The sequence below is a fragment of the Scyliorhinus canicula genome, chromosome 11 (genome assembly GCF_902713615.1).
Source record: "Scyliorhinus canicula chromosome 11, sScyCan1.1, whole genome shotgun sequence".
NCBI lineage: Eukaryota > Metazoa > Chordata > Chondrichthyes > Carcharhiniformes > Scyliorhinidae > Scyliorhinus > Scyliorhinus canicula.
The window spans coordinates 155,281,026-155,297,210 of NC_052156.1; the positions used below are offsets into that span (position 1 = coordinate 155,281,026).

Sequence of the window (16,185 nt, forward strand, 5' to 3'; positions counted from 1 at the left end):
AAATAAAAACAAGAACCTTGGGAGGACCGTCATTTTGATTGACTGCACCCTCCCCGCCAGCGACAACGGTACCATGTCCCACCTCTTAAATTCCTCCTCCATCTGTTCCACCAGCCTGGAAAAGTTCAACTTGTGGAGGGTCCCCCAGTTCCTTGCCACCTGCACCCCTAAGTACCTAAAGCTCTTTCCTGCTCGCTTGAAGGGGAGTCTCCCAATACCCTCTCCCTGGTCCCCCGGGTGTATCACAAAAACCTCGCTTTTGCCCAAATTTAGTTTGTACCCCGAGAAGTCCCCAAACTCTGCTAATAGTTCCATTATCTCCGGCATTCCCCCTTCTGGGTCTGCCACGTACAGCAGTAGATCATCCGCATACAGCGATACTCGATGTTCCTCCCCTCCCCTAGTCAGTCCTCTCCACCCCCCTGAACCCCTCAGTGCCATCGCCAACGGTTCAATCGCCAGTGCGAAAAGTAGGGGGGATAGGGGACATCCCTGCCTGGTCCCTCGGTGGAGCCCGAAATACTCCGACCTCCTCCCGTTTGTCACTACACTCGCCGTCGGGGCCGAGTAGAGCAACTTCACCCACTTAATAAACCCTTCCCCAAACCCAAACCGTTCCAACGTCTCCCACAGGTACTCCCACTCCACCCTATCGAATGCCTTCTCCGCGTCCAGCGCTACCACTATCTCAGCCTCCCCCTCCACTGCCGGCATCATAATTACATTCAGCAATCTCCGCACGTTCGTGTTGAGCTGCCGCCCCTTCACGAACCCCGTCTGGTCCTCATGGATTACCCCTGGCACACAATCCTCTATTCTAGCTGCCAGGATCTTTGCCAGCAACTTGGCATCCACGTTCAGAAGCGAGATAGGCCTGTAGGACCCGCACTGCACGGGGTCTTTATCCCGCTTCAATATCAGGGAGATCAGAGCCTGCGACATTGTCGGGGGCAGAACCCCCCCCTCTCGCGCCTCATTAAAGGCTCGTACCAGTACCGGTCCCACCAAGTCCACATTTTTCTTATAGAATTCCACCGGGAACCCATCTGGCCCCGGCGCCTTCCCCGCTTGCATCTGACCTATTCCCTTGACTAGCTCCTCTAGCCCTATTGGCGCCCCCAGCCCTTCTACCAGCCCCTCCTGGACCCTTGGGAACCTCAATTTGTTTAGGAAGTCCTCCATTCCCCCTCTCCTCGTCGGCGGCTCAGACCGATACAACTCCTTGTAAAAATCCCTGAAGACCCCGTTCACTTCTTGCCCCTTCTGCACTACCTTCCCGCCCCTCTCCTTCACTCCCCCAATCTCCCTAGCCGCATCTCGTTTGCGAAGCTGGTGTGCCAGCATCCTGCTCGCCTTTTCCCCATACTCATAGACCGCGCCCTGTGCCCTTCTCCACTGCGTCTCTGCCTTCCTGGTGGTCAGCAGGTCGAACTTGACCTGCAGGCTGCGCCGTTCTCCCAGCAGCCCCTCCTCTGGTGCCTCCGCATATCTCCTATCCACTTCCAATAGCTCCCCCACCAGCCTCTCCCTCTCCTGCCTCTCCTTTCTTTCTCTGTGCGCCCTTATGGAGATCAGCTCTCCCCTGATCACTGCCTTCAGGGCCTCCCAGACCATCCCCACCTGCACCTCACCCGTGTCATTCAAGTCCAGATAGCTTTCAATGCTCTTCCGGACCCTTTTACACACCTCGTCGTCCGCTAACAGCCCCACATCCAGCCGCCACAAGCGGGCGCTGGTCCCGCGCCTCCCCCATTTCCACATCCACCCAATGCGGTGCATGATCAGAGATCGCAATGGCCGAGTACTCAGCTTCCCGTACCCTCGGGATCAGCCCCCTGCTCAACACGAAGAAATCGATTCTGGAGTACACTCTATGGACGTGGGAGAAAAAGGAATACCCCCTCGCCCTCGGCCTACCAAACCTCCATGGGTCTACTCCTCCCATCTGCTCCATGTACCCCCTCAGCACTTCTGCCGCTGCCGGCCTCCTATTGGTCCTTGAGCTCGATCTGTCTAGCCCGGGGTCCAGCACTGTGTTAAAGTCCCCCCCCATGATCAAGCCCCCTGCCTCCAGTCCCGGAATGAGGCCCAATAGGCGCCTCATAAAACCCGCGTCATCCCAGTTCGGGGCATATACGTTGACCATCACCACTTTCTCCCCCTGCAGCTTACCCTTCACCATCACATACCTACCCTCCTTATCCGCCACCACCTCCTCCGCCACGAACGACACCCTCTTTCCCACCAGAATCGCCACCCCCCGGTTCTTTGCGTCCAATCCAGAGTGGAACACCTGTCCCACCCACCCCCTTCTCAGGCGAACCTGGTCCACTACCTTCAGATGGGTCTCCTGTAACATTGCTACATCAGCCTTCAGTCCCTTCAGGTGTGAGAATACCCTTGATCTCTTGACCGGCCCATTCAACCCCCTCACGTTCCAAGTGATCAGCCGGGTCGCGGGACGACCCGCCCCTTCCCCTGCCGATTAGCCATGTCCTGTTCCCTGCTCGCCCCGGGTCGACCCTTCCCTTCTGACCCGCTCCCCATGGCGATGTCCCCCTCCCCCCACCTCTCCAGCCCTCCACTTCCCGTTTCTGGTCTTTTCAGCAGCAACCCGGTATCCCTCCCTAACCCCCCCCCCCCCCCACCCCCAGGCTAGGACCCCTCCTAGCCGCGATGTACCCTCCATCGTACTCCCGTAAGTCAGCTGGTTCACGCTGACCCGGCTGCTCCTGCCACACTCCGACTCCCCCCGGCTCGGGGGGGGGGCCTCCCCCCCCTTGCCACTCCTCCCTGGCCCCGCTCCAGCGCGGGAAAGGTCGCCATTGCTAGCCACGCCCCGCACTCCTCCCCTCCCCCCTCCTCTGCCCCGCGCGCGGGAAAACAGAGGAAAGCCCGCGCTTTCGCCCTGCCACACCCCACCCCGCCATCTTCAGTTCCACCCCCGTCCCCGTCCATGCCTGTAAAAGAACCCCCCCTAGGAACCCATATCCCCGATCTGCTCTCCCCCCCGTCCCACCTCCCCAACTTAACATTATAAATAACAGATAAATAACAAATAACAATGTACTTAACAGTCGCCCTCTACCAAACAGCATAAATAACCATAAATAACCATGAATAACCACAATAACAATAACTAAGGGAAGTTGGCAAAGGGGGAAAAAACATCAGAAGAAAAACCACAGCAAGAGTTCAAAATCCAAACAAAGAATTCAGCAGAAAGTACCCGAGCGGCTACGGCCGCCAAGTATCCCCTGGGTCTAATTCGAGTCCAGTTTCTCTTCCTGTACAAAGGCCCACGCCTCCTCTGGGGACTCAAAATAGTGGTGTTGGTTCCTGTAGGTGACCCACAAGCGCGCTGGCTGCAGCATTCCGAACCTGATCCGTTTTGCATGTAGCACCGCCTTCGTCCGGTTGTACCGGGCCCGCCGCTTTGCCACCTCCGCACTCCAGTCCTGGTAGACCCTCACCGTCGAATTCTCCCACTTGCTGCTCCTTTCCCTCTTGGCCCACTCCAGCACTCTCTCACGGTCGCTGAGTCGCTGGAACCGCACCAGCACCGCCCTCGGGGGCTCATTTGCTCTTGGCCTCCTAGCCATGACCCTGTAGGCCTCTTCCAGCTCCAGGGGCGAAGGGACGGCCCCTGCCCCCATCAGGGAGCTCAGCATTTCTGCTACATATCCCGGGAGGTCTGACCCCTCCAGGCTTTCTGCCAGGCCCAAGATCCTCAGGTTCTTCCGCCTCATTCGGGTATCCAGCTCCTCAAAACGGCTCTGCCATTTCAGGTGGAGTGCCTCGTGCACCTCTACCTTTCCCACGAGGACCGTGGCCTCCTCCTCCCTCACAGTCATCTCCTGTTGCAGCTCCCGAATCGACGCCTCTTGGGTCGCCTGGGCTCCCATCAGCCTGGTGGTCGTCGCATTCATTGACTCCAAGAGCTCCATTTTCAGCTCCGTAAAGAAGCGCAGGAGAGCGGCCTGCTGCTCCTCCGCCCATTTCCTCCATTCCTCGGGTGCGCCACCGGCCGCCATTTTGGTCTTCTTCCCCCGCTTTTTTTTGGGAGCTGCTGTTGCTTTCTTTACCACCCCACTCCGGGTACCGACCATAAAGTTGGTCTGGTTCTCTTCAGGGAGCCTTCCCCCACCGGGATTTGTCCTTACAGCGCCGTTGGGGCCCTCCAATCGGCCCGAAAACACCTTTGTAGCAGGAGCAGCCAAACGTGCGACTTAGCTGGTCATAGCCGCAACCGGAAGTCCCCTATGTCTCTTTAACCATTTGGCCAAACTGCCCTGCCCAATAAATTAATCCAGTAATTAATTGGACAATTATCAATGGGTTGTACACATGTACTCCAGGTCTCTCTGCTGCTACCTGAAACATGGAAATGAGGGGAAGGACTCTAAACATGTCCATGCAACATTTCCCTGCCGGCCATTTTGACAGAGATGTTAACCCCCTTAGATGTCATGTGTTTAGAACTTTTGTTATAAAGCATGGTGAATTATTGAGTCAAGCTCCCAGATCTGGGCAGCCCTCATTCTGGCTGCCTATCCATCTGCAACTTTAATTGCTCCACCATGATAGCACAGTGGTTAGCACTGTTGCATCACATTGCCAGGGTCCCAGGTTCGATTCCCAGCTTGGGTCACTGTCTGTGCAGAGTCTGCACATTCTCCCTGTGTCTGCGAGGGTTTCCTCCGGGTGCTCTGGTTTCCTCTGCCAAGTCCCGAAAGACGTGTTGTTAGGTGACTGGGAGATTCTGAATTCTCCCTATGTGTACCCGAACAAGCGCCGGAATGTGGCGACTTTGGGCTTTTCGCAGTAACCTCATTGCAGTGTTAATGTGAGCCTACTTGTGACACTAATTAAGATTATTACATTAGTGGCACTGCCTTCAGTCCTCCAGGTCCGAAACACAGGAATACCCTCCCTAGCACAAGTGATTAGCACTGTGGCTTCACAGCGCCAGGGTCCCAGGTTCTATTCCGTGCTGGGTCACTGTCTGTGCGGAGTCTGCAAGTTCTCCCCGTGTGTGCGTGGGTTTCCTCCGGGTGCTCCGGTTTCCTCCCACAGTCTAAAGATGTGCGGGTTAGGTGGATTGGGCATGATAACTTGCCCTTAGTGATGTAAAAAGGTTAGGAGGGGTTACTGGGTTATGGGGATAGCGGGGAAGTAAGGGCTTAAGTGGGTCGGTGCAGACTCGATGGACCGAATGGCCTCCTTCTGCACTGTATGTTCTATGTAAATGTTTCCACCTTTCTACCTCTCTGTCCTCCTTTTAAGACATTCCCAATAACCTCTTTGATCAAATTTTTCCTGACCTGTCCTAGTATTTGGCTCTGCACTTCAGCGTAAAATTTAATTAGTGCCCCCCTGAAGCACTTTGGAAGGTTTGTATCATTACAGGTTGTTGTTGTCCTCTGCTCAGATGAGCTCTGGTTTCTAAAGTATTGGAATATTTCTCGGTTTACCAGTTGGGTAAAATAACAGCTGCAGCGTTTATTTACATATAACCACGAAGCAGAGGTTCACAGCCTCATGGCGGTAAATCAGCTTCCAGGATTGAACTGATACAGAAACCCGCGCTTACTGGGGTGGTAATGGTTGGCTCCAGAGAAGTTTTGTTTGATGCAACAGGCAGCTCACTCCTAGCTAGAGATCAGCAGGAGGGGGTGGTGGTATTCATTGCTATAACTTAATTTGCAATCATGGAAATCCACAGCATCATCAAAATAGTACAACACAAGGGACCATTCAGTCCATCATCTCTGTGGCAGCTCATTCAAACAGTAATCCAATTAACCCACTCCCCTACCTCCTTCCTATATTCCTCGAGTTATTTTTCTCCTTTAAGTATTTATCTACTTCTTTTTGTAGGTTACTATTGAATCTGCTCCCATCATTCTGTGAGGCAGAGCATTTTGGATCTTACCCCCTTACTCTATAAAAACAAACTTTATCCACATGTCGCCTCTGGTTCTTCCACCTTAAACCTGTGCCCTCTCGTTACAAAATCACAGAATCTTTTACAGTGCAGATGAAGACCATTCGACGTCTCGAATTTACGCTGGCGCCCTGAAGAGCATTTTGCCTAGCCCCACTCCCCCTAACCCCGCAACTTTACACATTCTTCCTTTTCAGGTAGCAATCCAATTCCCTTTTGAATAACCCGATCGAATCTGCCTCCACACCCCCCTCAGCAAGTTCATTCCAGACTCCAACCATCCCCAGGTTTAAAAAAACTTCCTGACATCGCTTTTCCTCCTTTTCCCCCGTATTCTGAATCTGTGCTCTCTAGTTCATGATTCTCTCTCTTGAGTGGGAATCGTTTGTCACTGTTACCCTGTCCATACCCCTCAGGATATTGAATATCTCTACCAAGTCGCCTCTTAGCTTTCCTTTTTCCAAGGAAAACAGTGCCAACCTCTCCAATCCGTCCTTGTAGCTAAAGTTTTTTTATCCCTGAAATGATTCTTGTGAATTTCCTCTGTACACTCTGCAATTCCTTCACATCCCTTCCTCAAGTATGGCATCCAGAACTGGAAGCAGTCTCCAGATGAGGCCTAACTAGTGGCTTATATAAATTCAACAAAACCTCCTCACTCTTTGACTCAATGCCCCTGTTAATAAAGCCAAAGATATGAGATGCTTCGTTAACTGCTCTGTCAACATACCCTGCCATCTTCAATGATTTATTTACATGTAGACTGAGATGTTTCTTTTCCTGCACTTCCTTTAGCGTTTCTCCGGTTATTTTATACTGTCTTTCCATATTCTTGTTGCCAAAATGAATCACTTCACACTTCTCTGCATTGAACTTCATCTGCCGCTTGTCTGCCCAATCCACCAATGTTCTTGTCCTTTTAAAGTTCAAGACAATCCTCATCACAGTTGATAATGTTTGCAAACTTTGGGTCATCTGAAAATGTTGAAATCATATCCTGAACATCACAGTCTAAGTCATTAATGTACATCAGGAAATGTTACTAACACTTCACTCATTTGCAGCAGTTCCTTCCTATTTAGTGCATCTAAACCCTTCATGATTTTAAGCACCACCATCAAATCTTAACCTTCTCTGCTCTCCAGAAAGCACCCCAGCTTCTCCAGTGTGGAGCTCTTATCTAACCTGGGCTGGTCCTTAAAGACCTGTGATCAGAAATATGAAACTCTTGGAACAGAAGGCGATGTAGATTCAGCCCGAGACATTTACAATTGGAACAGCATGAGCTGTGAAACACTGATCCTTCATTATCTCTTCTTGGCAGACTCCCTCTGCTGGTACAATGCGTGTATGGTGGCCTCAAGTAGAGAAAATGCACTGTGTAATTTTTAATGCACCGCAAGAGTCATAAAAACTTGCAGTAGAGAAAGAGGGCAGTCAATCCAGGTGGCCCTCTGAAAGAGCAGTCAGGCTTATCCTCACAACTCCATTTTCTTTTGTCTGTATCCTCATGAATTCCTTGTCCTCCAAGTACTTGCCCAACGCCCCTTTAAAATTACTTATGGAATCAACTTTCACCAGCCTTTCAGGGCGAGCATTCCAGATCATGAAAAATCTGAGTGGAAAACCCTCCCCTTGTTTCCCTTCGAGATCTTACGCTGATTTTAAATTCATGACCGATGGTGATTAACCACCAGAGGGAATTAGTTTTTCTCTGTCTACTCTGTCAAAAACATCTCGCCGTTTGAGGGAGCAATGGAGGATTAATCAGAGTTTAATTGCCATTTGCTGAGGGATTGAATTGTACTTGTAACTTTCTGTTTCCAGGGCGGAAGAGACTTGTTTGAATAACTGGCTTGGTTTTTGATCTCTTTAATGTATGGTAACTCAACATTTCATGATGGTTTCTACCTGGGTTCTACCTCGCTGAAAGAGGCCTGAAATTAAACATTCATAGACTGTGCAATGCCCTGTGCAGAGTCATGTGATTGCTGATTTTGTCTCACCAGGTGCCTGTCATGTGTGAACAGCCCCTATCAGTGCCACTGGTGTAAATATCGACACGTGTGTACACATGACCCACGGACGTGCTCCTTCCAAGAGGGACGGGTCAATATTTCGGAGGTAAGGAAATTTTCCATTTTTCTTCGCTCCCCCACACAGCTGTCTGGACCAGCCAAACGCATATGGGCTGAAAATCTACGGGCAAACGAGAATGAGAGATGGGGTAACTGAGTCCTTCCAATTTTCTCTGGAACTCTTGTCAGCAAATAGCCATTTGAGGCTTGGCCTGTTGAAATTTTCAAGGTGGATGTCAATAGATTTTTATTTGGTCTGGTGACCATGGGAATGAACAGTTGAGATCCAGATCAGCCATGATCCAATTGAATGGCAGAACAGACTCGAGGGGTTGAATGGCCTCCTCTTGTTATGAAGTTCCCTTTGTCTTGAGGTTCAAATTCAGGGTCCCATGGACTGTTTTCATCTCCTCTTTCTGCCTTCACCCACCCCTCTCCCTCCCTGGGTCTGCCGTACTTCGCAATGATAAAGCATTGCTGGTTAGAGGCTTCGAAAGTCCTTAAAGTTGTTCAACATCTGCCTGAACCAGCGCAATAGGCTGATGGGACCTCAATAGGGCAGCATCGCTGATAATGCAGCACTCTCTCCGTACTCCCCTGAAGTGCCGGCCTGGCTTGTGTGTTCAAGTTTCTGTAGTGCGAGCTGAACGAAATGACAAGTGCGAAAGGGGTCAAGTTCTGTTACCCTGAAGGAAGACGTTTGGAGAATATCTTCAAGCTAACCCTCAGGGCTGGCAGGGGCTAGACGTCCATTTTGCTGGTCGTTCAGGTTTACTCCATTGATTGCAGTGTGTAAAATGGCCGTCAGTCCTGGATCCATGTATTTCCTGCTGAGGGGGGAGGGGTTGCTTCAGTTCAAATAAACCCTGCCGCTTTGTGTTTGAAACTGGCCACGTCTATTTCACAAATGATCCCAATGCCCAGTTAAAATTTCCCTCCCATGAATTGGGCCAGGTTGATTTGCCACGCTAAATTGCCCCTTAAACGGAAGAAATGAATTGGGTACTCTAAATTTATAAAAAAAAGAGAGAGTACAATCCAAGTTTGTGCAACCTCACCCGAAATGTCATCTTCTCGGTGCAGTTATTATTCCAGTGAATCTGCACTGCAGCCCCTCCAAGTCAGACTATCCTTCCTGATCAGTACAGCGTTCAGGACTGAATACAGTACGCAAAGCCGAGTCCGACCAAGGTTTCATACAACATAACTTCTTCCCCATTATAATTCAGCCCCCATGAGACTTTAGCCTTTTTGATTCATTTTGGTACTTGTTCACACGAGCTTGAAATAATTTGTACACCAGCCGAATGCTGACCATTGATTTTTGTTTTTGCGGGAGATAGCGTTTTTTTGGGATATTGAAATGCTCTTGTTCTTGCAAGAAAACATTGAACACATTTTTGCTTTGAGGATCTGGTGGAGGAGGAGGAGGTTTGTGAGCTTATCTGACCTTGGGTGTGTTGAAAGTGCAGCTGTTTTCTCGCTCAGCGAGGCAGCTTTGGTTTTGGGTCGAGTTCTGCTAATCCCAGACTCTGGGTCGACTCTAACTCGGGGGTGGGGGAGTGGGGGGTGGGGGAGTGGGGGGTGTGAAGCAAATTCCCTGGTGGAATTATTACTCCAGGATGGCACCATGTGGAGTACGAACCCAGTGCAGTATCAGGGCAGTTATTAATCTGAGCTTTCAATCCCCTAGGGTTATCTTGGAGTCTTTAGCAATTAAAAATTAATCAAGTTTAAAAAAAAAAAAAAATTGTGTGATTAATTTGCTGCCTTCATTTCTTAGATTTAAAAATATTGGAGATGGCTTAGAAAGGCTGTGTGACTGACAGCCAAGCTTTGCACAATTAAGAACCTCCTTACTTTCTGATTGATTTGGATAGATGGTCCATTGCCAGGATTGAGAATTTTAATATTATTTATTCATTCATGTGATGCGGACCTGCTGTATGGGGACCGGCTGGATGGGGGACCCGCTGGATGGGGGACCCGCTGGATGGGGGACCCGCTGGATGCGGACTCGCTGGCAAGACCAATATTTGCTGCCCATCCCTAATAGTCTGAGAATTGAGTGTCACGCTGGGCCATTTCGGAAGGTAGGTACGAGTCAACCACATTGCTGTGGGTCTGGAGTCACGTGTAGGCCAGACCGGGTAAGGATGGCAGATTTCCTTACCGAAGGGACATTAGTGAACCAGGTGGGTTTTTTGCAACAATCAATGATAGTTTTGAGGTCACCATTACTGAGGCTAGCTTTCAGTTCCTGAGTTAAATCCAGTTAATAAACATAGGCTCCACCAGCTGCTGTGGTGGGATCTGCCCCTATATCCTCGGAGCAGGAGCATGAATCTCTGAATTACTAGCTCAGTGAGATCACCGCTACGCTACTGTCGCCTCCAAAGGCTGGCCAAATGTTGACATGTTGGGCAACAAGTGAGAGGAGTGTGGGGGCTGGTCAGTTGGATGCTGGCGGTTTTGTGAAGAGAAGAAACCAGAGTTAATTTAACAGGCAGGCAGTGATGAGGCCACACGCTACTTGCAATTGGTTTTGCATAGCTTGAAGCATTTAGATGAGCACTTCAAATGCCACAGCATACAAGCCTAAGTACCAAGTGCTGGAAAACGGTATTAGAATAGATAGGTGCTGGATGGCCGGCAGACACGATGGGCCAAAGGGCCTCTTTCTATGCTGAAAAACTCTATGACTAAGAAGAAATGGAATATTGGCCCATATGGCTGGTGGGATGCAGCTTTCCATCTGAATGCCAGCACACAACATGTGGGAGGACACATTTGTTGACCTCTCAACAATCCCACTCTCCATAACCCTGCAAATTCTTCCCCTGCAAGTATTTCTCCAACTTCCTGTTGAAAATCCACATTCTACGTCACAACGTTGGCAACTGGAGGCATGGCCACAAAGCGACCAAAATTCAGAAAACTCAAGATCCCAGATCAGTGGTCAAAGTCTAAATATGCTCATTCTCTTCTTTTGGCTTAACCATTCCGACACCTTCCTGGCTGGTTTCCCACATGCTACTCCTTGAGACCATAACTGTTGGACACAAGGGGGCAATTTAGCATGGCAGGTCCACCTGACCTGCACATCTTTGGACTGTGGGAGGAAACCAGAGCACCCGGTGGAAACCCATGTAGATCCAGGGCGAATGTCTGTCCTTTAATTCTGGCCTCTTGAGTTTTCTGAATTTTGGTCGCTTTGTGGCCATGCCTCCAGTTGCCAACGCCCTCAGTTCAGGAATACCTCTTTGCCCCTCTACCTCGCTTCCCCTCCCCCCCGCTTTAAGACACTCCTCAAAACCTGGCCTCTTTGACCATACCGTTGACCATCTACTCTAATCTCCCTTATGTGGCTTGATGCCATATTTGGTTTCAGAATGTCCCTGTGAAGTGCTTAGGGATATTTATTACGTTAAAGGTGCTGGTGGTTGTTCTTGTCTTTATTAACGAGCTGGAAAAAAACACGAAGCTGGGAAACGAGTGAGGTCACACCATTCTGGGCGCTGTGTCTGGGAATCTTTGACTTCTAACCAATGGCATAAATAAACACTCATTGACAGGAAACCCTGGACTTCCTGTGACAGGGCAATGGCTGGATGGAAGCAGATTTTCTGGGTCTAACATCAAAGACGACAAGAAGCTGTGTTTGGAAATAGTGCATTTTTGTGAAAAGAAAATCTGTAATTATATTTTTTCTTGGCAATGACAAGGGTGTGATAAAAGGCTTCGCTCGTACAGAGTCACGGGGACCAGGCTTGTGTTGCTTACTTATTGATGGACAATTCTTTGAACTAGTGTTTGAAAAGTTTACCCACTAGTTATTTGTTGGAAGTGCTGGATAAATCTTGCCAAACAGCATTTGGAAAGCCAGCTCAGTAAAGTGTCAGTGAAAACCTGCAAGCAACTCCCACGCTTTCTTGGCCAGCAAGCTAAAGGTCGGGAATTAAGCCAAACAAGCCGCTAAGAGTCCAGATTTGATCCTGGCTCTAATTGGTTCTCAGCCAGGCTTTATATTGATTCATTCTCAGGAAATGTGTCTCATTGGCAAGGCGGCCACTTATTTCCTAACCCCAGCTACTATTTAGAAGATATTGGAGGGCTTCCTTCTGGAACCACTGTAGCTCCGTGTAGTGAAGCTGCTGGTGAGAGAGCTCCAGGGTTGCGAATCTGCAATGATGCAGGAACGGCCAATATATTTCCAGGTCAGGATAGTGTGTGACCTGGACGTGCTGGTGTTCTCACGAACCTGCTAACCTTGTCCTTTTAGATGACGGAGATTGGGGTTAGCGACGCACTGCTAAATAATCCACGATGAGTATCCTGTAGATAGGAGTGACGAGCCTGTGCAACATAAAGTAAGGAGGGGTTTGAGGCTGATGTGTGATGCCTCCCATTGCCAAATAGCATGCCAAGCTCTGAACATCCACTTTGGAAAGAATGTGGATGACTTGCATCTCCAGAAAAATGCCCACCGAGAGGAGCGAGGATTTGTGTTTTAAAAAACAATGGTAGTCCAGAAATGAAAGTTGGTGAGTTGAGGAGACAACAACAATATATGTTCATGTCAGATGGTGTGTGATATAGAGATCTTGGAGATAGCGGTGGTTGCATTTGGTTGCTGCCATTGTCCTTCGAGGTCTTGGAGGTTGCGGGTTTGGGAGGGGGGGGGCAACAATTAAGACGTTAAGTTGGTGACAGCATCCTAGGGCAAAGTCGGGTTGTATTTCAGCGTGAGGAGAGGGGAATGGAAATCACACCGGATTCCTACTCCTGATTAATCATCACTGGTTCCGTGCGCGTGGGCACATTTGTTGATGAAATTACCAAACCTGCTCTGGCAGGACCCCATGCTCAAATACCTCACTAATGTGATGGCAAATGCAGCAAGTTTGTGCTCCTGATAGGGCTTGTGTGTCGGTGACGAAGCTACAACACCCTAGCCCGGAGGCCCTGGCCCACATTTTGGCTGAACAAATTTCCTTGCTGAGAATGTAGCCCTGCTGAAATTCATTAGGGTGAAGCTCACGTTCGTCTTGCGCCTTCAAGATCAGAAGACGCCGGGAAGGAGCAAGAAGATCTTCAGACAGTTTACAGTGAAGATCAAGGCAGCATCTTTCAGTTAGAGAGGAAATAAAATCCATAATCAGTTGCTCCTACAATGACTGATTAGCAGGCGCTTTCCATCAGTCAGTTGTAATGATTGACAAACCTAATTAACACACATGGGTTTTGTATCTGAACTGGAGACAGTAATAAGGTTATTGTTAATTCAAAGATGTTACTGTAGTCTTGACTACTCAATAGCTTCAGATCCTCTTTCTGCTGTTTTGGGAATCTGCCCATACTCAAGCGGAAATTGGAAGTTGAAGCCAAATAAAATTCAACTGCCGACTTACAGCGGGTAGTGTCACGTGGGGCCACTGATGCTCCTTGAAAGCCTTAATCTTTCCCAGGACCCGAGTGAAAGCCGCTGTTCTGTTGTAACCGCAGTATAGGACACACACAGGGTTAATGCGGGACTGATTACAGTATCCCCTCAACACAGTGATGTGAGCGAGCATAGGACACAGGCCCAGAGTTAGTGCATTGTTGAACAGAAAATGGTTAAGACTTAAGCAAGCAGATCGCTCCTAGCCCCTATCCTTTACTGAACATGGGTAAATAGGTTGACTTGCGAGCAAAGATTTACGGTTAACCTAATGAAGAGTACGAGGACTTCTTTGAGAGGCACTATTCTGTAACCAACACCCTACCGACAGTAACCACACCAGGAATGTTAAAGGTGTTCGGTCTTATGATAACGTGTACATTTGAGATTATCTGGTTAGAGTTGGGGATCTTCCTGTGGCAGGGTGTCGGCATTATTGTTGCATTTTAGAATTCTAGCCAATAACCAGAGTGATATATCGGGGTCTTTTTTTTACCCTCACATAGTTTCCCCTGAAAAGTTGCAATATCTTATTTCCACTTGTTTGCCCTCATTGATCTTCATTGGGGGCTTTGGCACACGATCTGTGTGTGTTTATATATATATATATATATATATATATATATATTAACTTTAGTATCATGACATTGCAAACATTGGCGAATCGATCTGATGTCCAGACATGTCACAACACGTGAAAGAAGCTGAAAATTCCTGCAGGAAGGGCGGGAGGTGGAGGGAGTCCCAGATTTCCAGTCGGCGGATGGTTAAAAAGTGGCTTTTAAGGGGAATGTCTAACATCACTTGTGTCTGGAGTTTAACTCCTGTGCTGTGCCAATAGAGGTTATCCGGGCCCCCCTCAGATCTCATGCAGTTTGTCCTTTGTGACCTAATTCGTTCCCTTGGCTGCTCCCAGATGGTTGTCCAAACCCAACTGGTTCCGGAATGTCCCAATTTGACCTGTGACCCCACCGATGTGATTGGTTCTGTGAAACAGCACGGCTAGCTTGTCAGTTGCAAACATAAGGACACGGTGCAACCTTGCCAGGGCAGTTAAGCATAGGACATGAATGTAGCCTTGCCAACATCACCCACATCCGAAGGAATATAATGCCAATGTCTTGTTTGCGGGGTTTTGTTTTAATTTGTGTGATAACCGAGGGCAGGAAGCCATCCAGTCACTCCAGCTAGTCGCCTTTTGCAAACATGCTGTGATGCCTGCTCTTTAAGCAGCAGGTGCATATGTTCAGTAACCAGAACTCTTGTGTGGTGCTCGCTGTCTTATCTCACGTTGTTAATGCTCAAGAAACCTTGAGCCTGAGGAGTGAATGGCATAGATAATGAAAAGCCTTGAAGTTGTCAGTGTTTCTTTGTCGCAGTTTTCTTCTGCAGGTCCGACGTGATGTGATGACTTGTCTCCGTCTCCTGGATCTGTCTTTCTTGTACTCTCTTTGTTCCCGGTGGCTGCTCGATAATAACACTGAAGCCTTTTCCTCAGCTACATAGCAAAAAAGAGAGAACTGTGAGGTGGCTGGCCTCCTTGAGCTCCCTCTGCACAGTTGCTTCTGATATTTTAAGCTTTGCAACAAGTGTGAGTGTGGCTTGGCGTGTCAAGTAGGAACCCAATGCCTTTCTCCATCCATCGGGCCTCGGGCCAGTAGTTCCAGAGTCATACCCGTTATTATTATATAAACTGGCCAGTAACTTGAGGCAGAGGTAATAGACTCAAACACCACTCATGAGATTTGAGCACAGAATCTGGTTGCAGTGCAGAGGGAGCTCTGAATTGTCAAAGGAGCCATCTTTGGGGTTAGACGTTAAGCAAGGCCTTGCTTGCGACGACAGGTGGATGTTAGAGAAGCTGGCTTCATTTGGAGAATGGGGGGAGTTCTTCTGATGTCCTTGCCAATATTTATCTTTCAACAAACTCTTAAATCAAATGATCTGATAATTTATTTCATTGCTGTTTGAGGGACCTTGCCAAGTACAAATTGGCTTCCAATTTTCCTGCATCGCAACAGCGACTACTCTTCAAAAGTACTTCATTGATTAAAAAGCACTTTGGGATGAACTGAGGATCTATCTCAATGCAACTCTTCTATTTTCAAAATACCATAAACGATTTTTAACATCTGGAAATAATGACATCACATTAATTCCCTTCCTGTCGGACATCACTTCAGATGCAGCCTCATTTCAAACGATGACACTTCTGACAGTGCAGCAATTACGGGGAGATGGTGCCCAAGTGGTAATATCGCTGGACAAGTGATCCAGAGGCCCAGACGAATGCTTTGGAGACACGGGTTCAAATCCCACCACAGCAGCTGGCGGAATTTAAATTCAATTAATAGATTTCAAAAAGCTGGAATTGAAAGCTAGTCTCAGTAATGGGTTCAGACCATGAAACTATCATTGATTCTTGTAAAAACCCATCTGGCTCACCCAATGTTCATTAGCTGGAATCTGCAGACTGTACCTGGCCTACACGTAACTGCAGACCTATCGAAACGTGCGTGACTCTTAACCGGCCCCTGCAATGGCCTAAAGACGACTAAATTCAGGGGCAATTCGGGGTGGGGGCAGCGAGTGCCAGCCTTGCCCACGTCCCCATGGCGGGATTAAAATAAAATTCCTCATGTTGCACTGGGGTGTCAGCCGAGGATTTTGCCTGACGATTCTGGAGTGGGATCTGAACCCACAACCTTCTCACTCAC

General features: G+C 48.8%; 1 protein-coding gene across 1 annotated transcript in view; it reads left to right on the forward strand.

Annotated features, from left to right (window-relative positions):
• Nucleotides 1-16,185, forward strand: part of plxna4 (plexin A4) — a 667,620-nt gene that overhangs the window by 487,500 nt on the left and 163,935 nt on the right. Inside the window, exon 9 of the mRNA XM_038812236.1 lies at nt 7,957-8,071. Coding sequence (XP_038668164.1) covers nt 7,957-8,071 — 115 coding nt within the window. The remainder of the gene's footprint in view (nt 1-7,956; nt 8,072-16,185) is intronic.